This window comes from Neopsephotus bourkii, unplaced genomic scaffold, assembly GCF_033783945.1.
Source record: "Neopsephotus bourkii isolate Nb327-2 ecotype Australia unplaced genomic scaffold, CSIRO-AGI_Nbou_v1 NB_1825, whole genome shotgun sequence".
NCBI classification, from domain to species: Eukaryota; Metazoa; Chordata; class Aves; order Psittaciformes; family Psittacidae; genus Neopsephotus; species Neopsephotus bourkii.
The window spans coordinates 11939528-11964751 of NW_026902298.1; the positions used below are offsets into that span (position 1 = coordinate 11939528).

Below are 25224 nucleotides of genomic sequence, written 5' to 3' on the forward strand. Positions count from 1 at the left end.
TTGAAACCCAAAAATTTGTGCTCCAGCCAGCATTGTGCCACTTGGTGCAGGTTCACGCACCAAGCTCTCTGTAGCTTCTAGGCCATGCTAGCTTGCTCTTTTTGCAGGCCACACACAGAAGCAAGTCTAAAAGAACTGATAAGGAGACCCTTTAGGAGTGCCTCACGTACCAGATGTAGCTAATGGCAGCAGCTGGCTGCCATTAACACAGTATCTCTATGAAAGGGTAGGATAAGAACTTTTGATCTCCATAAGAATGTTCAGTTTATAATAGCTCCTCTTCAATATCATCTTAGTATGTTTTGTATGTTGCAGAAACCTAGTTTTTGTATTTCAAAGCCTGGTTTTCCCCCTGAAGTCATGAGAGAGAATCACTGTTATACTGTCTTGGAGAGTGATGTGCTGCTTGGGTGAGCTATTCATTTTTCCAAGCATATCTTCAGGATGTCAGATTTTCAGGTGTTCCTCTTAAGACTGAAGGGATGCACTTAAGCATCAGTTCTTTTTGTGCAGAGGTAACATGACTTATCAACCCTCCAATCTGTTCTGGTGCATTAGTTCATCATAAGGAACAAAATCAGTAGAGATGCAGAAACAACTCCAGCAGTTCTTGAAATTGTGCACTATTTGCTGACCCTGACTATTCCACATTTTGGGAGTCGTCCAGCTGCATCTCCTGCAGAGCTCTGCCTTCCTGCCCACTGTTTTTTTCCTCCAGTTCCTTCAGGGTCTTCACCAGTGATTCTACACGTGTGTGGCTCTCCACAAGCTTCTCCTTCAGCTAGAAAAAAAAGAGAGAACTAAGAGTATTAAGTCTACAGAGAAACATCCTAACACTGGGTCTCTGAATGATCTGTACCCCACCTGCAGTGGTTGAAGAGCAGTTGACTTTCAAGACAGAAAATTACACTGGGCTTTAATCTCTATACTGCATGTCTAGTACAGCCAAAACTGGCACCCAAATCAGGCCTGTGCTACAGGAAGACAGATTAATGTGTGGCAGCACAGCCCTTTCAGGGATGAGGAAATACTCAAGGAGACAGGTTGCTGGAGCCTTTTCACAATCAATCCAATATTCCCTAACTCTTGTTTTTACACAGCCAGAGACATTCTTTGACAATATGAGGACAGACTGTTTCATCATTAGCTTAGGAAAACAGGTGGACAGTCCTTCAAAAATGCCGTTTTAAGTTAACACATCAAAAGCACAAGAGGAAAATCCTGCTGACATTGTGTCTCAAAAAGCAAAGACCAGATTCTTGCTCTTGTTCTACTCAACAAGCAAACTCCCCACAGTTACACGATCTGTGTTTGCAATCAAGTACTACTATTGTTTTACTTCAGAATAAAGTGTCTCAACTTTAAAAGTCTTTCCTGGATAGGATTTTTGCATTTTAGCCTCTCTTGACCTATAAAAACACTGATCTTACAGTCAGACACTGGAAGATGACTTTAAAGAGGGCAAAACTTCAGAAATGCCATGGGCCCATTTCCATGCTTAGAACAGAAGCTGAAAAGAAACAAGTTAATGTGAATACTAAATACATGTGAATACTGGATACACTGTCTTGTCTCCTACACACAGTAACTCTGAGCTACGGGACAGGCAATTTACTAAGACAACAACTAACCAAGTTACAGAAAAACATCCAATTTAAACACTTCTTTTCAAAGTACAGGAATAAAAGGATAACACACTTCGGAAGAAAACAGAACTGGATATGTTTTGGAGATAAGTGGTTCTAGAAAATGTTTTGCATGTCTTACACATTTAAGTCAGTCACTGTGTTATAAGTCAGTATTTCCTCCATCTTGTGCACTTAAAAAGTAATTGTATCAATATTTTTGGACTTATATGTATAAAAAAAAATCCTTTTTAATATTTTCCATACAAATTAATGTAGAAACTTTACTTTCTGCAGTCGTTCCCGTAAGGTCTCAGAAGGAAAAATCATATTAGAAGCTTCTACTATCATTTGGGATTTCAAGATGTAACTGGAAAACAAAAGGAGAAACAACACAAAGAAAAGCAGTTAAACACCCATAGTCGAATTAAAATCATAGAATGGTTTGGGTTGGAAAGGACCTTAAGATCATCCAGCTCCAACCCCCCTGCCATGGGCAGGGACACCTCACACTAAACCATGTCACCCAAGGCTCTGTCCAGCCTGGTCTTGAACACTGCCAGGGATGGAGCATTCACAACTTCCTTGGACAGCCTGTTGCAGTACCTCACCACCCTCACAGTAAAGAACTTCCTCCTTATATGTCATGGTTTAAGCCCAGCTGGTAACTCAGAACCACTCAGCCACTTGCTCACTCCCTCTGCTTCCTTCTCCCCCCTCTCCCGGAGGGATGGGGAGGAGAATCGAAAGGATGTAACTCCCACGGGTTGAGATAAATACCTCTTTGGTCAGTTTGGGTCAGGTGTCCTGTCTCTGCTTCCTCTCGGCTTCCCCTCCCTCCCTGGCAGAGCATGAGGCTCACAAAGTCCTTGGTCAGAGTAAACATTACTGAGTAGTAATTAAAAACATCGGTGCTATCAGCACTGTTCCCAGGCCGAAAGCAAAAACACAGCACTGCACCAACTACTAAGGAGAAAAATGACTGCTACTGCTGAACCCAGGACAGTATCTAACCTGAGCTTCCCCTGTTTAAGTTTTAACCTGTTACCCCTTGTCCTATCACTACAGTCCCTAATGAAGAGTCCCTCCCCAGAATCCCTATAGGCCCCCTTCAGATACTGGAAGGCTGCTCTGAGGTCTCCACGCAGCCTTCTCTTCTCTGGGCTGAACAGCCCCAACTTTCTCAGCCTGTCTTCATACAGGAGGTGCTCCAGTCCCTGATCATCCTCGTGGCCTCCTCTGGACTTGTTCCAACAGTTCCATGTCCTTTTCATGTTGAGGACACCAGAACTGCACACAATGCTCCAGGTGAGGACAAGAGCAGAGCAGAGGGGCAGGATCACCTCCTTCAACCTGCTGGTCACACTCCTTTTGATGCAGCCCAGGATACAGTTAGCTTTCTGGGCTGTAAGCGCACACTGAAGCCGGCTCATGTTCATTTTCTCATCAACCAACACCCTCAAGTCCTTCTCCACAGGGCTGCTCTGAATCTCTTCTCTGCCCAGCCTGGAGCTGTGCCTGGGATTGCTCTGACCCAGGTGTAGGACCTTGCACTTGGCTTGGTTGAACTTCATTGTTTAGATGGATTATTTAGGATTATTTTAAAGCAGATACAAAGTTGTTGCCAAAAGAAGTCAATGCACTATGAAAAGATTAAAAATGTAACAATGGTTTTACTTGGAAATCATAAAATCCTCTCATCACCAACTATAAGTAATTTACATTTACTATAGTTAAGTCTTTAATCTATCATGGAACTACTTTGACACCTTACGTTAGCTGCGTGAATCTGGAAGTGAAGTAGATTTCAGTATTGCAAACACATAAATTTAAACCTCAATGTTACATGAGGCCACTGAAGTCAAATGGAGTCAGGCCAACACCGACAATTAAAAAAAGAGGATACTAAAACCCCACATTAATGCACTTGGTCAAAAAAGAGCTGTAGATTAGTTGTACAGCCTGTTGTAATGACTTACAAACTGCCATGAAATCACTGACCATAAGAACAGAGCATGCTCACCAGAGGATGCTGTCCTTGAAGAAAGAGAAGAAGCCTCGCAGGTACGCCAGCTCCCTGGAGGCAGAATAAAGAATAAAGCCCACGACCAAGCCACACGACTGACAGGTCAATCTGTTGTAAGCACTAAAAGGAGCAAGGGGAAAACAGTATTAAAGAGAAGCTTCTGAAACCATACATAGAGCACGCTTGTGAGAGGAGAGCAAATCTGCAGTTCTACTAGGACAGCAAACCGAGGCATAATAACGCTTTCTCCTTAAGGAGACACTACATACAAAGGGAACATGAATGTAAAACGTTTGGGCACGTTGTGCAAGACATAATCTCTGTAATAAATGAAGTTGCAATTAAGGAAGAAAATAGATGTCTTATTACCACAGAGTGGTTTAGGCTATATTAGTCAAACAAGATTTAACTAGTAAAACACCACCTGTGCCAGATCATAGATGCAGCATTTCCTCCTGATAAAACAGATTATTGCCTCATACAGAGAGAGAGGCAGAAAAAAAAAAGGAAAAATTAAAAAGTAAGTCTTATATTTTAAAAGTTCCTGGGCCCTATAATTAGTGAAATACCCTTTAAATGCCATGTGAACAAACTACAGGTTCTGTAAGTCCTCAGGTGTCATTTACAGCCTTTGCATCAGACTCATCCCAGTTACCAAGCCTGTTACTAACTGTAGGCTTGTGAACAGAGTAGAAGTTAATAATTTTCAGTGTGTATATATATATATACATACACTGTGCTTTTTTATACATATGTATATAAAACATAGTGTGTGTGGATATATATATATATATAAAACAACGAACAACTAAACCCCGAAGAGAGATGTTTTAATTTAGGTAACAGACTTTCAGGGGAGCAGCGCCCTACAGGCCAGGCTGCCTGCTCAAACGCTCCTCTCCACCCAGGGCAGCAGCGAAGCCCACACGAAAGCTGCACCTTCAGAAGCTCCCTCGCTCCGCAGTGGGTGAAACACGGCTACGAGCGGCGTTCCGCATCTTACCCACCCCGCAGCACACTCCAGCCCGCTCAATGCCCCGCGGCGGCAGCTCCTGGCAGGCCGGTGCCCGGAGAAAGCAGCAGGCGAGCTACGCACCAACCGAGCAGGGGTCCCTCCAGGCCGATCGTGAGCGAGTCCTCCCAGATCACGTCCTTTGTGACTCCTGAGGAGAAGAGACGGACCCTTGAAACCCGGACCCGCCGCACCAACCGCCCGCCGGCACCCCCCGCTCCCTCAGGGCACCCCCCGCCCGCGGCGGGCACTGACTGTAGCAGACGAGGAGGCCGAGCTGCCCCTCCTCATGCGCGCACAGCTGCAGCGAGTCGCTCAGCACCGCCCAGCAGCCGCGGCACTGGAACGTGGCGCACGGCTCCAGCACCAGCCCCTGCCGCAGGGGTAGCGACTCCAGCGAGGCGGGCTGCGGCGAGGCGGGCTGCGGCGAGGCGGGCTGCAGCGAGGAAGGCTCCGGCGAGGAAGGCTCCGGCGAGGAAGGCTCCGGCGAGGAAGGCGGCGACACCTGGTCCGGTGCGGCTGCTACGGGCGACGGCTGCCGCTCCATCACGATGGCACCGCCGAGCTGCGAGTCGCGCATCAGCTCCTGCAGCTGCTGCCGCACCGCCATCTTCTCCCGCCTCGCATTCGAGCCCTCGCCCACCTTCCCAATTGGAGCGCGCTTCACGGGTCCGCGCTGCCATTGGTCAATGCTTGAGTCAATCCTCATCGCCTGAGACTATTGGGAAGTGGGCAGCACCGGGTCATTCTGTTGCCCAATCACGCGGGGAGGGCGGGGCTTCCTTTCACTTGGAGAGCCTATCGCGTTTGAACAATCCACGCACCCTCCCATAGCCGAGCCGCTTTTGGTGGTTTCCCTGCCCTTAGTCTCAACCCCTTTGCCTCACCCAGCCAATGGCATGGCGCGGAGGGCAAGTTTGAACGGCGGGGGCGGGCGCGGGCTGAGTCAGTTGGGCGCGAGGTTTGAAGCGCGGCGGTTGAGGCGGTCTCCGCTCGCCGCCCTGCCCTGCCTTGCCATGGCGTCGTCTCCGCTGCGGCAGCGGCTCGAGGAGATGAAATACGTGGAGCTGCAGCGGATCGCGAAGGCCGCCGGGCTCAAGGCCAACCTGCGGGTGAGGGCGGGAGCAGCGCGTCCTGAGCGAGGGGTGGGCGGGGAGGGGGAGCTCCGGATTCTCGCTCTCCCCCTAAAGAGCGACCCCGGCGATGGGGCTCCCGCACTGCCCGGCCGGGAGCTGAGGGAGCGGCTGTCGTGCAGGGAACACCCCCGTCCCCTTTGTTCCTGTTATGGGTACTGCTCTGGTGGGGTCGCTGCCCGGGCCCGCGGGAGCGGTGGCAGCTTCGTGTTAAAGCGTCCCTTCCTCCGGGAGAAGGTCCCGGCCGTTGGCTCCCTCCGCGGGGTGAGGCGCTGTGCCCGGGTGCCTTCCGGACGGGCACAGGCCCAGAGGAACAGCTGCTTTTGCTGGCTCCGTTTACTTGGAGGGGTTAAGGAGGGGACGTGCTCTCTGCCCATGGGCTGGGGCACCGCGGGGTTCACCCGCGGCAGGTGGCTGTGGTTTGGGTTCATTTTGTTTGTTTAAGTCTGGGAAGAACAACACCACTAGGGTGCTGTGAGGGATGAGGTGCGTGTGTTTGTTTACCGGCTGTGGTTAAGAACGAGGGATTTAAGCGCTCACCGGTGTTTAGAGCCACACGGTGATGCCCGTGCCCTGCCTCCCCTGGTGGGTACCTCACCGGCGGCAGTCACTGCGGCACCGCCGCTGCGGGAAGGCAGAGAGCCTTAAAGAAGGGGTTATTGTGCTGCCAGGACAAAAGCTCCACCCAGGGCTTTTAGCTCTGGGGGTTGGAACTGGATGATCTTAAGGTCCTTTCCAACCCTAACTATTCTATGATTCTATGATTTGGTTCTTGAGCCTCTAGTTCTGGTTTGATTTTATGCTGACCTTTCCCAAGAGTCTTTCATAGTCTAAAATGTCAGCAGCACAGTTTTGTTGCATTTTACTGCTCGTAACTGTTGAATAGATGCAAGGGGTGAGAAGAATAATGCTTTGCATGTACTTTGAGGGAGAAAGCAGTTTGTGCAGATATTTAATACATGCTCGGTTATGCAGTGCTGCTAAAACCAGTCTCATTCATCCCTGAATAATTAAACTTCCTGGAAAACAGGCAACCAGGAATAAAGCTGGGCAGGGAAAACTCTCTTTGTGTCTCTGGAGAATATGCTACTTATTTATCTGAGGCCTTAAGCACTTTCATTGAAAATCATCAAATGGTTTTGGTTGGAAGGGACCTTAAAGGTCACTTAGTTCCAACCCCCTGCCACAGCCAGGGACACAATTTGACTGACTTGGATGAAGTTTAGTCTTCCATTGGATCCAGGAACTGTTCTGCTTGTTTGCTGGATCAATTATAGGACACTGGCTGGGTTTATGCAATGTTTTGTTTGATGATTCAATGTGGTATTTGGTTCACATGTTGTCTGGTTTCTTTCCAGGCAGACAAACTGTTGAAAGCACTGAAGCAACACTTAGATGGAACCAAACAAGAAAGTGCAGATATGGTAAAGGATGATAAATAGACCATTTTTATTAAGAGACAGATCTAACTGTGACTAATAGAACAGGGCATGCACTGAAAGTTAACTTTTACCATGATAAGAACTGTAATAAAAATACTTTTTTTCTTCATGATGCCTTCAGTTTAATACACTCTGGTACTGATGGGAACAGATGTGCTGATGTTAGCTTTAAGTGGCCTCCTATCTACCCAAAGCTGATTTTGTTTCAGCTGCCAAAATGAACAATGTATTTTTCGGCATCAGTACAAAGTTATTCTCTGTGAAAACCAACATTTACATTTCCATTGAGCAGATATTAACTCTTACCTTTGTGAATGCAGGTGGTAGTCAGTACCAAATGTAAACATATTTAGTCTTACATGCCTAGATCGAAGGAATTAGATATTCATTGGAAAGCATTTTGCATTTACTACAGTTTACTTACACTGACACTATAATGAGAGTGATACAATTGTTATGTTTCCTTTATTTGTCTCTTCATGTATTGGTTTCTCTTTTAAGTTTTCTGTAAACTGAATCATTGGCTATGGTGATGGCTTTTAAGTTTCTGATCGCAAGTAAATTGGTATTTGCTTTTTTTAAATAGAATCGTTGTGAGCTTATTTTTAACTATAACAAGTATGGAGGTGCCTCTGAGCGTTCCTTTTGGTGAAGAGCATTCTACAGAAACATGAATCTGGGAGGGTCACAGCATCCTGCAGTCAGATTCTAAATATAAAGTGTTAGTCTTCTAGACTCTTACTAAAATATTCTATAATAAAATGACTCTAAGCCTTCTTTTTAAAGCCTTCAAATAATAGGCTTTGATATTTCAGGAAGCCTAGATAGTGCCAATTTCTTCATCACTACACTGTTAGATGCATGCTACTGCTTTTCCTCTATGTGAAATACTTCTTCCAATAATAAAATGGAAACTGTCTCTTTCATCTGTTCGTGTCAGATGTTCCACATTACAGTATTTTTCTGACACAGGACTCTGAAAAAAGTGTACCTAGTCTCATCAAATCAGATGAACTGAACAATGAGGAGGAAATGATGCCTGATTCAGTGGCCTTTATTACACGAAGATGTGGTAAAGAAAAGAAAGTAAACAGAAAAAAGAGGAACTCCGCTGAGGATATTAATACCAGTGAAGAAAATGCAGAGCTTTCTCAGGAGAAAGAGGTGATTCACATTGTTTGGCTTTGTGTGCTGACTGTCCCCTTCCCACAACATGATGTAAACTCACCATTTAGCAGGTGGTATAAATGTTATATATCTGTGTCTGTGTGTGTACATATATAAGACTTTTGTATGCAAGTATTCTGGTCCTGGTTTTCTGTACTTTGTAGTACTGATTTTGTCTGACTGTGCTATTCTGTAATGTACAGAGATTACTCACTAGTCACGGAAGTAAATTAAATTCCTCTAAGAAAGAAATGACATTTCAGACCCTTCACTTCATTATAGTGTTCTGAACATTAGACTAGTTTCAGAATTTACCTAAAAATAAAGCTGTTCTCTCTTTATATAGAAAAAAAGTTACCAGGAATTGGATGATTGCCTAAACCTCATAATCTTTAACTCCCACTCCTCCCAGTGGGTTCTTTATTCATGGCTTGTATGGCTGAGAGAGGGGAAGACACAGTGTGAGATGGGGTGGAATTGCTTTCCTTTAGCATTACATGCAATTAATGGGTGAGCTAAGAACCATGTGAAAGAACTTTTCCTGATTTAGAATGACAGAAGGGAAATAAGAAATGGGGAGTGTTAATCTGTCAGTGTTAGAGACTTGTACAGTAACCACAGCTACAATAGTAAAAAAGTAACATAGCCAGGGAATTAATTTTTACTTGCAAACAATTGGATTTGTCAAGAAGGTAATTTTATACTAACATGTTAGAGCTGTGCAGGTAAAAGCTTCCTAATATAGTTCTTGTTAAATAACAGGGTATTTCACAGGTTAGTTCAGGTTGGGCTTCAGAAAGTCTCTTGCTCAGTCTCCCAGTCAAAGCAGGGTCAACTATGAGGTTAGACCACAATGCTTAAGGCTTTATCTAATCTTATATAGAAAACCCCTAAGGATGGAACCTGTTCCACTGACTGCTCTCAGAACAACAGCTCTTCTTTATATCCAGCTGGAACAAAGTATTTAAATGAAGTATGTTTAAACTGCAGGTGCATTTGGAAATGAAAGAAAATGAGGTGCCTCGGGGTGAGCAAGGAAAGGGACAGAAGGTATTCCAAACTGAGGAACACGTAACTAAAAAGAGAGCTACTGAGAGCACAGGGATAGGTACTGCTCGGAAAGAACAGCCGAAGAGGACTTCTACTAAAATTGCTGGCGGTGAATGTAAGTAGGATATTCCGAAAAGGAAGTTTAATGACTTGTACTACTTTAAATGTACCCTTGGTTATTTTGTTGTGTCTGCAAAGATTGCTGTTGGCCTGTCTGGTGATCAGCACTTTATCTGAGGAGACCAGGAGAAAGATAACGATTTTTGTTTGATCTTACTATCTCAGGTAATGTTCTTCAGGCAGGAGGGAAGATCCCTGTATATGCAGGCCGTGCATCTAGGTCTGGGAAAAAGGGAACCAAAGCTACTACACCAAGTAAGCTACCCTACCACCTTTAGAAATAGATGCGCTGTGTGTGTGTGGTTTTTTACAACCCAAATTCTATTTCTGTCTGAAGAAGAAACCATTTTCTCTTTAAAAAGCAAGCAAAGAAAAAAGTTCTTAACAGTTACACTTTGAGGTTTATCTGCCAACTTGTAAGTTCATAGTAATAAATGACTCGCATGTATGTTATAAAACTGGTTATCGACCACTTAGGTGTCTTGGATCTAATTCATGATTATCAAAGCACAAAGACCAGGAAGATGTGCTGTTACACCTGCTTGTTTAATTTTACTTTATAAGCACCACCTTTGGGCTGCATTACTGTGTATTAGCTCACTTTCATCACTTCATAAAATACATTAGTTTGTTTAAAGTATGGAAGTATCTATATTTTTTATTTAACTGCAGAATGTGGTGGTTGGACCAGATGATCTTTAAGGGTCTCTTCCACCCCAAACCACCCTGTGATTCTGTGATTCTCCAGAGCATGCACCAGCTCTCTGGTGATGTAGCTGTAGAGGTAGATTCTATTTCATACTGTTTAGTTACCTGGGTATAGCTGACCTTCAATTAGAGGGTTATGTTATATTTTTCTGTATCAGATACGTGACTCTTCTTCTTTTTGGAACTTCTTAGACTTCAAGAAGTTGCATGAGGCTCACTTCAAGAAAATGGAATCAATTGCTGACTACATTGAGAGGAAAAATAAAATTATTGAAACCTGCAGCAGTTCTGCCAATGAAGTCAAGGTAAGTGACAACACTGGAAGATACACATTGTTCCCCTATCCACTGATTTCCAGAGTCTCCCTGTAAAAGCCTTGTAGAGTCTCTTTAGAGGAGTAAATACATGCAGTGTAATGTGACGGTCAGTGAAGTTTAACTGCAGTCCTATATAACTAGTTATAGATAGCTATTATGTGGTCATAAGTTTATAGATATTAACAGTGTATGGTTATAGTTACAGAAACCAACAAGTAACTTGTCAGTTCTGAGTAAAACCTAATTCTTTCACGATTACTGTCCTGGAGCTTTTGTTTGCAACTGTCTGAATTGCTGCAGAGTCTAACCAAGGGGGTGGGTTGTTTTTCAAAGAGTAGGAGCTCAATATTAAAGTTCCTCTTTTGTGCCTTAAAGCACCATTGTCCAGTGACTGCATATGACTGTCCTTTAAAATACATGTGATACGTTGTTCTCGGTAGCCTTGATTCTCAGTTCTTCTGTTTCACACTTGCATGGGTGAAAGCTGCTAATGGGCCTCTTTGAGAGTGTCACTAATGTATCAATGAAGATATGAATAAATATGTCAATGGACATGGAATCATAGGATTGCTAGGTTATAAAAGACCTTTAAGATCATCAAGTCCAACCCTTAACCTTGCACTGCAAAAGTCCTTATTGAAACAGTAAACACTGAAACTCTTGAACTACATTTCTCTTTCTAAGCTGTGCATTGTAACAACATATGCTTAAGACAAATTACTGTTGGCAGGTGCGGACCAAAAAATCAAGTAACTTACGAGCATCAGAAAAAGGCACTCCTTACAGCACTTCTAAGGTATGTGTTTTCAGGTCAGTTTTATTAAAGTACTTATGTTTTAAAGAAAAGACAGGGGAAAACTGAGGAGACTGTGTCTATCTGATTCACTATTTTCCCTTCCTCTTAGCTGCTTTTCTGATAAATGTTTAGCAGTCTGTTAACTCAGGATTTGCTTTTCCTTAGAAACAAACCAGCAGCAAAACGTTCTTATTCAGCCCAAATCCAGAAAGAGGCAGAATCTCCACCACCTGCACCCCCAGTAACCGCTATCACTCACCACACAGTTCTCTGAACACCAGTCGGAGTATTTTATCCAAGAAATCGTCATTTAACCCTTCTGTCCTTTCAACAACCAAAATGAACGTCAGGTAAAAAGAACAAACCAAACCCACTAGTGAGCTATTTGGTGTGATAAGCATGAAATAATCAATGCTGTGATTTCACTTCATTACTTCCGTTCCAAGCGTTACCTACATGAAACTAATTCTGGTTACTAATGTTCAGCCCAGCTTAAACCAGCCTTACTGTGCTGTTACAACCATGTTTCTTCATTTTGACTTCTGGCAGAGGAATCTTGCATCTCTTTCACCTTTCAGTTTCCTAAACCAACTGAGCCTAATTATTTTTCATAATGTGTTTTCTCTCTTGTCAAGCAAGCTAATCATCTCTTATATCTGAATTCCTAATATTACTTCCTGCTATTAATGATGGCTCCTAACTTGAAAATTGCAGGTGAAGTTTTTATTGTGGTTTATGCAGAAGGTGTAAATATCTTTTATACTTTCTACCTGTAAGAAAACTAGAACACAGAACCTTCTGTGTTCTGTCATATTGCTTCTGTTCCTTGTAGATTACTAACTTTGTCTTTATTAATAACTTTCAGGTTCTCAGAAGCCACAAAAGATAATGAGCACAAACGCTCCCTTACCAAGACTCCATCTAGAATGTCTCCATACCTGCAGATGTGCACACCTGAGAGCCACAAATCAGCAAGTCGGAAAACCAGTGTAGGAAATGCAAGAAATAACAATTCAACTGCAGCAAAGGGTAAAGGCGAGGGCGAGTGTTTGGCTTTTTCAGGTCAAGACTTTACTGAATTATAATAATTTTTTTAATAATCTAATATCTATAATCTGTAGACCTAGGGTTTAATTTAATTCCTCATTTATGACTGATTCTTTAGAAACTGCCTAAGTTTCTTTACTAAGCAAGTTAGGTGCTAAGACTTAAACATATGGTACTAGCTACCTACAGAAAAGGGGATAAAAATAATCTTATAGGGACTGTAGGAGCTATGTAGCTAAAGGTTTGTTTAACAGGCACAGGGAGATCCTGTGTGTGACAAGAGGAGCCCCTGATGCCTTTCAGAGGTCTTGGTCTCCTTGTGGGTTTGATATGTACCAGGCTTCTAGCTGTGTTTTAAGACAACCTATTATCAGACTTACCAACCCTGAGTAACTTGGGAACTAAAGCTCTGTGAGAAAAAGCAGATGTTTGTTACTGATCTCTGCACTAGCACAGGTCTACTACCTAACCACTGATGTACCACAGGTATATTGACACAGGTCAAGAACCCAGAGTTGCCTGTCTTGCAGTATGATGATACTGATCTTTTTGGGGGGAAAGAAAACTCCCACCGCTGATGAAGCTGGTGTGTTCTAGAACACTTCTTGTTTTAATGGAGAAAACCACTTGGTTCCAAATAGGCACAGAGGCTGGCAAACACAGTTTGTCCTGAAGTACTAGAAAATCATGTGGAGGTATACGTGCAGGGGTTTGGAATGAGATAATCTTAAGGCCCTTTCCAACTCAAACCATTCTATGCTTCTATTGTACAGCACAATCAGAGCAAAAGGGCTAATACTCTATGGCTCCTCTCTCCAGACCTCAAAGCTGCCAATTCAAGTGAGCTGTATTTGTGCAACTCTGTTTTTAGAGGTAGCAGATGGTATCATTTAGTGGCTCTTCGGTGTTGATACTTATAAGGTGGTCTTCACACGTTCCTTCTGACTTGCTATGTCAGTGATGCTCTTGCTACTATAATGAAGTATGGTATTATCATGATGTATTTTGTAGCTCTCACCCCCTTCAAGTTCTCAGCTCACCCTGCAGAACCCACAAGCGCCAAGAAGACGTTTGATCTCAAAGCAAGTCTCTCAAGGCCACTTCCGTATCAGCCACATAAAGGTACTATGAACCTGCGCAGTTTGTGTCGGTCACATCCCTTCTACTCAGCTGCTTAAAAAGCATTCACACAAACCATGACAATGAAGTTTTCAGTCTTTTTTCCCCATTGTTTTCCCTTTCTCTCTGGGTTCCCACATAGTCTGTGGACTAACATTAGATTTCTACTTGACATACGCTTTAAGAGCCTCCCTATCGAATCAGAAACCTTTATGACCAAACGTCCGTAAGAATAAACATCCTTGTATTTTATTGTGTGTACAGGAAACATATTCCTCATACAATTAAGGTTATTTTTAGTTTAGTTTATTAAAGCATACTGTTGTGTGAGAAGCTTAACTTTGTGTGCTGAGTGTTGCTTTTAAGTACAGATACCTGCTACTACTTGTACAGAATGAGCAGGTGAAACTCATAGTATAGCTGAAGAAGTATTTCATCTTAGAGTTGACTAGCAAAAAGCACTCTAGCCAGTATAAAACGCACAACAAGAAGTTAAGCACACAACTACAAAACTAGTGATTCAATAGTATTTTTTTTTTTTTTCCTGAACTTGTAGGACGACTAAAACCTTGGGGAGAATCTAAAGAAAATACCGTTCCAAATAAGCCTGGCAACATCTCTTCATGTAAGAAAGACTACAAACAGCCCCGTCTTCAGACAAGGTTAGTACACCACTGGCTTTCTTTGAATATTGTTACTTAAATTAATATGGTGACTCCTTTGTCTTTTTAGGATTTAAATATGCAAAGAAAGCTTTTGTATTAGTGATCTTTGCCTCCAGTAGTCTAGTATCAGGGAGGCCAACAAAGAGGGCAGCTCTGAAGCTGACAGGCTCTTATTCTATGAATGCTACTGGCTCTAGGATTTGAAGTTTTGCCTTCCCCTTGGAGGAAGCTGTGAATACTGATGTGCTGTTACCTTGAATGTTAGACCTGTATATCTAAGCAGAAGTCTTTGCTTCAGTGTCTGAAATCAGTCCAAACCAGCACTGCTCTGCCTGCTATCGGCAAACACAACACATTGGTTTAATGGATGCTAGGCGTTGGTCAGATTCCTTTGCTTGCTTCTGTGTCTGCCTTAACATAATTTCATGTGGTCTGTCTCTTTTTCCCCTTCAGGGAAGAAAGGCGGGAGAAACATGAGCAAGAGAGAAAGAAGAAAAAGGCTAAGGTTCTTGAAAACCGCAGAGGAATATCTGTGGGTTAGGAATAAGAAATATCTAAGCTATTACTGTAAATACTAGTCTTGTCATGTAAATATCTGTGCTGTGTGTGTAGTTCAGCTTGCTATTAGCTAGTAGAATCCAGAGAGCAGCGAGTAAGACTTCAAAGTGCATCTGAGCGTAATGTTTCAGTGATCAACTTCTCCAATTTGATGAGAGTTCTAAACTTTAAGGAGCTTATAACTATCTCTATTTGCCTCATGTTTTCCTTTAACCAAAACATGTTAAAGGAGAAAATGTAAGTGGAGGGGGGAAAGATGCTCAGGAAGTCTCCTTGCAACTTAAGCCAGACTTCACCTGAATGCATTTGTTACTGCTAGATGCATGCTTTGGATAGCAAGCCTTAAAGTCTTCTATTGGCAAACTACAATTAATTCAAGCCCCTTTCTCCAAATCAATCTTCCAATCCTGTGACAACAGTGACAGCAGTTATTCAGTGTTCCTCATTGCCTATGAGGTAGTAGGGAATTTCCAAGAGCTAAAACATGCAACTTCTCTGGAAAACTGAACACAATGTATTAAAGTCACAATTAAAAGGGGGCTTTACAAATGACCAGTGTAATACTTTGAACAGTCTATGTTTTGTTCCTGTGCTAAATAGCAGCTGTTAACAGAATTATTCTGCTTTTCATCTCTCTGCTGCTTAAAAGAGGTTACAGTAGTATTAAGGCACTTTCAGTATGTTAGATTTAAAAGCTGTTATTTTTACTTTTAAAAAATACATAGAGCTGTCTGGATTTATGATGGAACTGGAAAGGTACTTCAGCGGCTTTAATCTCAGCTACACTCCTGCGCCAATAATTCTCAGTGAATTTAGTGTCCTATTGAATATATATTGAAATGTCAAGAACAAGCAATTGTTTGTTTTTAAAAAACTTAATGTGGATAATAAATGTTTTGTACATATTCTGTTTATCACTGATTCTATCATCTAATGTATTACATGTAACTACCCCCTTAGTGTAGCACTAGTCTTGTTCGCACTTTTTTACTGCTCAACCTCTTTTTGTGACAAGTTTTCCTCACCAATGAGTCTGCCTATGACTTTATGAAATCACAAAGTGCTTCCATAAAGCATTTCGTTTGTCCTGGTAGCTTTAGAAATAACAACTATCACTCCTCTTCTGGTTCTATGCAAGGGGAAAATGATAGTACAAGACACTGCTTCAGCTTGCCCTTATGGTGGCCTCCTCCATATAAAATATAGGTATGTTTAGTATTTGCTAAGTATACTAAAGGTCACTGCAGCAGAGGTCAGTGCTTTGATTAGACAAGTTTATGATGAGTGAAATGGAACAATTCACACTTGTTCTTTGAAGTGTTTGCCAGGTCACCCAAAACCAGACTTCTCAGAAAGGCATTGAACCTCTGCCACCAGCTGCACCTCTAACTTCTCCCGGTACAGGCATGTTAATTGCTCAAATCAGACATACAAAGACTCTCATAAAAAGACAACCTATAGCTCCCTGAGGAGAGAAGAGGAATGGGGGCTTCCCCCAACCCCTCCATGGAGCACTACTTCTGTTCAGCAACTTCAGCTCGGGCAACTTGTAGGATTATCATCACCAGCTTTAAATCAGAAGGCAAGCCTGCTGCACAGCTACTGCTTCAATCTTGGCAGGGGCAGCTTTTTCTTTTTTTAGTTATTCAGAGAAGCCAAAGCTGAAGGTTGAAATACTTCTGCTTCTTCCACTTTTGGGGCTGCTCTCTGTACGTTTCAGCACTGAGTCCCGCACTTAAGCACCATTCCTCAGGGTATTAATTCTCCTCATACTTTTTCCAGTTTAAAACTAATGGATACAAGTGTTTTACAATGTCCACAAACCACAGAAGGTAGAAAATGAAATTGTCAAAGAAAGCAAAACTAAACAAACAAACAAAAACCTTCAAGAAGCTTGTGGAATACTTTTATTTCTGTTAAGGTCAGGACAAAAGCTAGAACTTACCCAGTCACCAGTTCCTACTGGGTCACCCTCTCCTCAGGCTGTATTCCAGTCCATGTATGTACAGTCTCTCCAGGATCCTGTGTCTGGTAGCTTGAAGGTGCCAACAGTGTCACTGTAATGTTTACTTAGAATCTTCAAGCTGTGATAAGCCACACCTTCAGAAATGTTTTATAGAACTAAAGCAGCTGAAGACTGTCCCAAAAGCCACCTGCCCAGCTTAGAGTGGAGGATTCTTTTCATATGTTTCATAGGCAAATTCTTCTGTATGAGCTCTATCATTCCACAGACCAATAAAATCAATTTCCAACTGGAACGGACCATTTACTTTATCTCCAATAGTGAATCCCAGGGTACTAATCTAATTAAAAGATACATGCATTAGAACAGTATATATAACATTACAAGCAAACACAGTTGTATCTACCAAATTTGTATTTTACAATTCATGGCCATAGAATCATAGAATAGTTAGGGTTGGAAAGGACCTTAAGATCATCAAGTTCGAACCCCCCCTGCCATGGGCAGGGACACCTTGCCCTAAACCATATTACCCAAGGCCTCATCCAACCTAGCCTTGAACACTGCCAGGGATGAAGCATTCACAACCTCCCTGGACAACCCATTCCAGTGCCTCACTACCCTAACAGGAAAGAATTTCCTCCTTATATCCAATCTAAACTTCCCCTGTTTAAGTTTTAACCCATTACCCCTTGCCCTACCACTACAGTCCCTAATGAAGAGTCCACCCCCAGCATCCCTATAGGCCTCCTTCAGATACTGGAAGGCTGCTATGAGGTCTCCATGCAGCCTTCTCTTCTCCAGGCTCAACAGCCCCAACTTTCTCAGCCGATCTTCATACGGGAGGTGCTCCAGTCCCCTGATCATTCTCGTGGCCCTCGTCTGGACTTGTTTCAACAGATCCATGTCCTTTTTATGTTGAGGGCACCAGAACTGCACACAATACTCCAAGTGAGGTCTCATGAGAGCAGAATAAAGGGGCAGGATCACTTCCTTTGACCTGCTGGTCACGCTCCTTTTGATGCAGCCCAGGATATGGTTGGCTTTCTGGGCTGCAAGCGCACACTGAAGCTGGCTCATGTTCATTTTCTCATCGACCAGCACCCCCAAGTCCTTCTCCGCAGGGCTGCTCTGAATCTCTTCTCTGCCCAGCCTGTAGCTGTGCCTGGGATTGCTCCGACCCAGGTGTAGGACCTTGCACTTGGCATGGTTAAATTTCATGAGGTTGGCATCAGCCCACCTCACAAGCGTGCCTGCTTCATCTGTTCAAAGTGCAGCAGCATTTCTGAAGGCTTGAACATTTCACTGTTGTGCTTCCACACAGCTCCCAGTGGGACAGTACTTCACATCTCCCTTTCTACTGTGTAGAGCCCTGTATTAGAGACAGCCTAAGCCTAAAGTAACACTGCAATTTTTACCCCTCAAGGTTTGTGTGTGGCCAGTTTCATCATGATTGGGTGTACAAACACGTTTTCATAAAGCCTGTTACAATCTTTCATGAGGTGGAAACACAGAGTATAATTGAGGATGGAAGGTAATGTTCAGTCTGGATCAAGTCCTACACCCGATATAGCGTGGAAGTGCACCACACCAGACGTTTTAAAATGCACAAATCTTTACTACCAAGTTCTACATTAAGGCAAGGTTCTTAGGCACTCTTTCCCAATTAGAATAAGGTTCTTAAGAACATTCCTTATTCCTTTCCCCTAATGGTCTCCCCCACCACTATTAAATAACAGAAGGCATCTGAACTCCCTGCTCTGTATAGTCTATTCCCCTGCAAGCCCACAACATGTTGGCTATTTCCTGACTGTATTTCTGCTTAAGAACGCCTTTCTTGGTTCCTGGGAAAACACAACAGCAGCACCATGAGGGACCAAGGCATGTTATCAACATTTTGATGCCTTCCCACCATTTCCCTATTTTCAGGTTTTTTTAACATATATTTGTACAACTGCACTTAATAATATATGCACAGGTTTTACTGTGAAATATTAAACATAAGGCAACAAGGAATCAAAAGTAAGTAGAAGATGCTTAGATCAAGCACTGTTCTGTTCCTTTAACTCCAGGTAAGTATGCTTAACACCCCACATATGGCTTGGTTTTCATTTACATTTTGAATGAATCTATATTCTAAATCCTGATAAAGTCTTCAGTGTCTTTATTTAAACACAGGCCTTTTATAACAGCTTTATTCCAAAAGCCCATTTTTAGTTTTAGTTGATCCACCTCCCTCGCATCATCCATACTTTCTTCCTACAGCCTCAACTTCTGGTTTAGAACAGATTTTTTTCAAGCTGTTAATCACTGAATTGCCCTCAAAGTTTTCCCAATTTGTTTGCTTTTGTTCTTTCATTACACAATTAGGAACCAAATGCAACATTATCATCGAATCGCAGAATGGTTTGGGTTGGAAAGGACCTCAAGATCATCTAGTTCCAATTCCCTGCCATGGGCAGGGATGTCTCACATTAGACCACGTCAGCCAAGACTGTCCAACCTGGCCTTGAACACTACCAGGGATCGAACATTTAACTAACACAATTCAAGTAATGGGCCTTTTATTTTCTCCCCATGTATATGTCTAACATTGTCTGTTTTCCTGTTGGTAGTCACTGGATATTAAGCTGCCCTCGACTACATAGAGAAGGGTCACTGAATTTTAAGAGATAAAACACTGTTTTCCAATGTCTTCCATGAATCAGGGAATTAGTTTACTTATTTGCACAAAGCAAATAAAAAATACCACATTTATTTAATATTTAGACTAGTATTAAGGCCCCCAAAACTAAAAAAGAGCCTACAAATCTATGCATTTACTAATCACCATCAAGGGCACATCCTCAAATAAAATCTCATGGTAGTCTTCTATTAGGAAGCACATTTACAGTACTTATACAGCCCAGTGCCAAGTGGCATTTGAGATTTCTCAGTCACTTTGATCATTCCTCAAAAGAACCTTACTAATCCTTTTCTTTCAAAAGCCAAGTGAGCTGTTTCTTGGTTATACAGATCTCTTAAAAATATTTTTGGAGCTTCTTTGAAGTAAATTGACACTGCTATCACAAAATAGGATAATGTAAATGCAAAGATGAGCATACAGGGTAAGTACTTTATAACAAGAAGCAGCCCTTCATTTTCAAATTCACAAGCATTAAAGGATTTGTAAATTATGACGATATAATCTTAAATGCAATTTCAGACAGATAAAGGCTATAGAAAACTTGCCTTGTCTAGCCAGATAGGATGCTGGTCATCCTGCACTCTTCCCCGACTGGAGATGAAGAATTTGGAGAACGGAATCTGACAGAAACAAACCAAACACAGAATTTAGTGTCACCAATACATAAAACAAAAGGCTTAAGAAAAAAATAAAAGCCTGCCTTAAGTAAATGAAGTAATGCTACGTGTGGCCCCACCACTAGCAGTGGGCCACATTAAACCCTTCACTGACCACCCACAGGCAGCCACTGGGTTTGTAGCCATCATGCAGGGTTGTTACCCTGTGAGGATACAAGGAGAGGCTGCAGCACAGAAGCTGCTGCTTACATCCAGAATATCTCCTTCCAGTAACGTCACCATAAAATGGAAATTAAGAAATCTAGCACATACATGTGTTGACAGCTCATCTGTACCCAAGTTGTCTATTCAGAGTGCAAACTTCATACTGAGACATCAGTATTCTAGGGTAAGCTGTTCAGAGTAACCTAAAAGCACTTTGAATGCAGTGGGAGCAAGAAAGGAGAGGCTTTGGTAACAGATAGAGAACAAGAGGGTTGGCTGATGAGGAGACGAAGACATGCAAGTCAGCAACAACACTCCTGACTCCTCACCTGTGAAAGAATGAGCTGTTCTCACATGACTGGATACAGTATTATGAAGCACTCGGTGCCAGTGGATAAGGGTGTGCAAACCCCCTCAACATTGCTAGCAGCAAATTACAGACATTCCCCAATTTTGATCAGAAAAGAGCCAAAATTCCAACAACTGTGTCACAGATTCAAAGGCCAAGAATGGAGAACTACACTGAGTCTGACTGATTCCAGGAAGTCAGTGGGTTTAGCAAATTGTGTCACAGGGTCCAAATCCTACCCCTGCCTATGTCCACTTTTACTACATAGCTATCACACAGAATGCTCATGGCAACACCTGCTAAGCTACAATAGCAGCATTGATTCCATTACTCCAGTAATAGCTCTAGCAGGTGCTCCACAAAGTGGGTCAAATCTTTAGTACAGTTTGTATGGTGTGCCCTCCCACAGCCCAGCCTGAGGAACTCCCAAGCCAAAGGCACATGCCAGTTGCACAAGGATACATAACAAACAGCAATACCAACAAGATGTGACTGTGGAAAGAATTTTCCTTCCACGGAGCCAGGACCTCAGGAGAGTCTCATTAGTTTAAAAGACTCATTAATTCACCTTTATTTCCTCCCAGTATGGGCCACCGCGGGTGAACATGAAGTAGTTGTAGAGGTCTTCCTTTTGGTGAGAGAAGTAAGGGTCTGTGTAAATGTTTACCATCCAGGGTCTGCCATCACCACGCACACGTAAATACAGACTGTTGAAGTTTGACCAGTCGTAATACTTCTTCCTAGCAAAAGATCCCTACAAATTATTAAGAAATAAAATTATTCCTCCTTAATAAAAGGAAATTATGAAGAACAGAGCACTACTGCCTTTAACATTGCCCTCATTATTACGTCAAATAGCATCCACTGTGACAGTGAAAACTGGGATGCCCTTTCATCATACCAGCTGCTGATCTCTCCGAATTTCCTTCAGCACTGTATCAGAGCACACAAATAGCAGTATTACCACTCTGCTGACTTCTGCTTTAACTATAAACCACAATCTTGCAACGATCAGAGATCAGACTTCCTTCCTAGGGCCAAAATCCCTACCAGGCAAGTACACAAACACTCCAGTGATGGATCAGTAGTGATGCAGTTCATTAAGTTTAATAGTCTGTGGCCAGTCCTAGATTATTCAGAGGAGATTACAGGAAATAGAAGAAGTGAGATAATTTATCCCCTGTGATAACTTTTCCTACTGAAGACTGATATAAGCACTGGAAGCACGAAATGTTCTCCAACACTTTATGTCATTAACTGTGCATAATAATTGCAAGCATGTCTAATTCTTTCCCCCCCCTAAGATCTTAAAAGTCCCAATGTTATGACTTGCACATAGGCAGATCCAAGAGTCTTCAGAGTTATACTGACGTCATCTGGAGCCATGAAAGGCAGGGGTCAGGTCTATTCTTGGCCAGAATTGCTTAAACCAAGTCAAAATGAGCACCGAAACCTCAAAGGTTTCCCCTTTATTTTACAGAACTACTACAGTCACCTATCAGCTGTCCTATCAACCCACCACAGAGGTAACACGATGAGTAGATCACCAATAATACAAACAATAATAAACACATTAATATAAAGCCTGTGGCCATTTGATTTTACGGTTTTGCCAGATTTGAGCCTTTTTACTTAAATCAAGAAAAGCCTTTGTATTTATGTTTTTATCCTCTGATTTTAAACCGCATTATAAAGATGGACTCATACACTCCACTGCTTCAGAATGAGGAGGTGACAGTCCACGCTCAAGTCCACAGCAAGATTCAACTTGCTGTTCCATTCCTCTGACACAGCGTCAACATTTTAACTGGTGTTCATCTGCCTCTTGTTTGCCCATTGATTTTGATCACTCATATTCTCTGCACTTCAAGATTCTGGCCCAGAAAAGATTTTATCTGTGTGCCTGTGCCAACTCTCAAACGATAGAACAGACTAAAAAGTTAAGCAGTTTACATACAGAGTCTAAATGTTCCTTTTCTCTTAAAAGTGCTTAAGTATAAGGAATAAAACAAGCAGTATCAATAATAAACACCTCCATTTCTGGTTCTATTTTGTCAGTTCTGGGCTAGCAAATATTTGTCTCGGGCTTTTTCTGATGCGCATTAGGAACCAGACCTTTGAAAAGTATGTTTCAAAGCATTATTCTCTGTGAGAAAAAAAGATGAGCTCTCTCACCTAAACCAAGTTTGATGAATATACCAAGTTAAAACCCCAGAAAATTTTTCCTTATGACACATTCTTCAAAGTTAGAGAGACATCTATTAATCAAACCGATTTTGAATATAAAGTTCATTACAGGTCCTTCATTTGCAAGGAGATTACAAACAGGGCTGTCTGATTGAGTGGTACCCTACTGTACATAAGCAAACAATCAAAAATTCCTTTTCTAAGACAGGAAAACAAATTCCAAGACAAAGTGTCAGTTCATACCAGGTCAGAGAATACAACAGCAATTACATCCCTGAAGAAATATTTAATACCCTTGAAATGGATCAGTTCCAACTGCAGCAAACAACGACCCGGTTGCTGTCACTGGGATTGCACAGACATGCCCTGGGATTCAATAACAGAAGCTATGCAAATACAAGGCTGTACTTACCACTAGTGGTTTAGATCTCATACTGCAATATCCACTGTATTTTGTCTCCCCATCACGAGGTACTTCTGTATTGAGGATTCCATACAGCAGGGCAGTCTGGTTATTCCTACCCAATTTGAGGTAAACTTCACTTTTCCCCCCAATCTCTACATCAGACGAAATAACCCATTTATTTAAATCTTCTTGGCCCCGAAACTCCCACACCACCCTTGTCTGTTCCACCATGTAATGGGCTAATGACCGGCCTCCAGGTCCAACTAAGTGATCTTCAGTCTCCTTCTTCAGCAGGTTTAGCTGGGTCTTTAAGACTTCAATGCTCTTCTTAAAACTGAGATCCGCATTTTGCCAAGTTGTTTTTTTCTCAGGCTGTGACCCTGGCCTCCTGTAGCTGCTGTATGATTTTGACATGGAATCACTGAGAATAGGTCCAAGTAAGGGCTGCAAAGCTTTGTGCCTGCAGCATCTCCCAGAAAAGTAAGTGTTGTACAGCAACGTAGCCGCCAGAGCCATATCGGTATACTTGAAGAATTCACTTCCAGTAAGACAGTTAACAGGTTTGAAACTGAAATTGAAAACAACAAAACTAGTACCCAGAACTACCTTAGTTTATCCCCACCTTTAATGAGAAAGAGAAAGATTTAAGAATTCCACATGGGAATTTTTAAAACAGATATTAACTAGAAATCTGAGCCACTGGAAAAAGGAATAACATCAAGTATTACACTTCCTTAGTGTTCTAGTTTACTTAATGATTTCCACCCTATGTGTTCCCCTCTCCCTGTGATATGATACCCATGCAAATAAGAAAAACTGAGTAAAATATTTCAAATAAAACTGAAAATAGGAAAAAAGGCATTCCCATTTACCCTTTTACTATAACTAAGTTTAGGTATTATAAGTAGCATCAGCAAAGATAAGCTCAAGAAGAAGGTTTCTGAAAGATTCCATCTATATAGCTATAAAACAGCATCCCCTTCAAGGAAATCACAAATTCACAACAGATAGAGCCTCTTGCTGTCTGGACCATAACGACAGTCTCATCTGACAGTCGTGGATAACAAAAGTTTTGACATATAAAGTCCTACAGCAGTATATGCAGTCCCATATACTCCTTCCTTAAGTCATCCAGCCCTTTCTTCCCTCAGTGTCTGGCATGGGATTACAGAGAGGCCTGTAGAGACCAAATAAATTCACAGAATCACAGACTGGTTTGGGTTGGAAGTGACCTCAAAGCTCATCCAGTTCCAACCCCTGCCATGGGAAGGGACATCTTCCACTAGACCAGGTTGCTCCAAGCACAAGGGGGTTGGAACGAGATGACCTCAAGGTCCTTTCCAACCCAAACCATTTTATGATTAGAATCATAGAATAGTTAGGGCTGGAAAGGACCTTAAGATCATCTAATGATTCTATGAAAGATGCAAAAAAGCACTGACTCGCCCTTGCTCCCTTCCCCCTCCCCTCACCCCAGGTACCATGAAGACGAAAACGGGAAATTTTAATACACTTTTGCCCGCTTTTCGTCCCTATGCAGCGTTCTACCACCACCAATCCACCCACCCTGCAGTTCCAAACCTCAGATTCCAACGACGACCTCCCTCACGCCTCACAGCACCCCCCCAACAGCCTGAGCACGGGGCTCAGATCCCAGCCCCCTTCCCGACATCCGAAGAGAAGAGGCAAAGACAACACACAGCAATAAGCAATAACGGCTTCACCACAAACGCAACCACCTCAAACTCTGCTCCGTGACCGACTCCCCAGCGCTGAGGTAATAACGGGTCACACCGCTTCCGGGCCCGGCGGGGCAACACGTACCACACCGCTCAAGTTCCGCCGGCGGCTGTAGACACCGAACTTCCCACCCCTACAGCGGAGGGGAAATATTCCTCCAGAGAGGTCGCTGCTCGGTGTAGACTATTAAAGTGTTCGCAGCACTGCAAAACCACCCTGAGGGTACAAGGACACGGATTAACCGACACCAACGGTCTATACCTGCTCCACGCCCCTCTCCCCTCACA

At 42.7% G+C, this 25224-nt stretch overlaps 3 protein-coding genes across 7 annotated transcripts; 1 reads left to right on the top strand and 2 right to left on the bottom strand.

Moving 5' to 3' along the window:
- Window positions 1–630: 630 nt before the first annotated feature.
- Window positions 631–5273, bottom strand: OIP5 (Opa interacting protein 5). Of its 2 annotated transcripts, XM_061343455.1 has the most exons (6): window positions 5190–5273; window positions 4919–5114; window positions 4748–4814; window positions 3649–3771; window positions 1914–1995; window positions 631–781 (listed from the first exon to the last, which is right to left on the bottom strand). In XM_061343455.1, exons 1-6 carry the CDS (start codon window positions 5271–5273, stop codon window positions 641–643), a joined length of 693 nt encoding a protein of 230 aa, XP_061199439.1. In that variant the 3' UTR covers window positions 631–640. The 2 variants fall into 2 exon arrangements, 1 of the variants encoding a protein (XP_061199439.1); XR_009723923.1 differs by lacking the exons at window positions 4748–4814; window positions 4919–5114; window positions 5190–5273 and adding an exon at window positions 4076–4378 and having other exon boundaries at window positions 725–1995.
- A 406-nt stretch (window positions 5274–5679) lies between these two features.
- On the top strand, window positions 5680–14873 carry NUSAP1 (nucleolar and spindle associated protein 1). Its single transcript, XM_061343315.1, has 12 exons — window positions 5680–5775; window positions 7155–7220; window positions 8211–8402; window positions 9396–9570; window positions 9741–9830; window positions 10476–10588; window positions 11331–11396; window positions 11562–11746; window positions 12262–12437; window positions 13434–13565; window positions 14119–14224; window positions 14681–14873. The coding sequence occupies exons 1-12, from the start codon at window positions 5680–5682 to the stop codon at window positions 14766–14768; spliced, it is 1485 nt and encodes a 494-aa protein (XP_061199299.1). The 3' UTR covers window positions 14769–14873.
- A 1801-nt stretch (window positions 14874–16674) lies between these two features.
- Window positions 16675–25172, bottom strand: NDUFAF1 (NADH:ubiquinone oxidoreductase complex assembly factor 1). 4 transcript variants are annotated; one of them, XM_061343796.1, is made up of 5 exons: window positions 25022–25172; window positions 23204–23765; window positions 21173–21358; window positions 19980–20054; window positions 16675–17088 (listed from the first exon to the last, which is right to left on the bottom strand). In XM_061343796.1, exons 2-5 carry the CDS (start codon window positions 23711–23713, stop codon window positions 16948–16950), a joined length of 912 nt encoding a protein of 303 aa, XP_061199780.1. In that variant the 5' UTR covers window positions 23714–23765; window positions 25022–25172; the 3' UTR covers window positions 16675–16947. The 4 variants fall into 4 exon arrangements, with proteins under 4 accessions (XP_061199780.1, XP_061199781.1, XP_061199777.1 ...); XM_061343797.1 differs by having other exon boundaries at window positions 24937–25172; XM_061343793.1 differs by having other exon boundaries at window positions 24922–25172.
- Window positions 25173–25224: the final 52 nt, after the last annotated feature.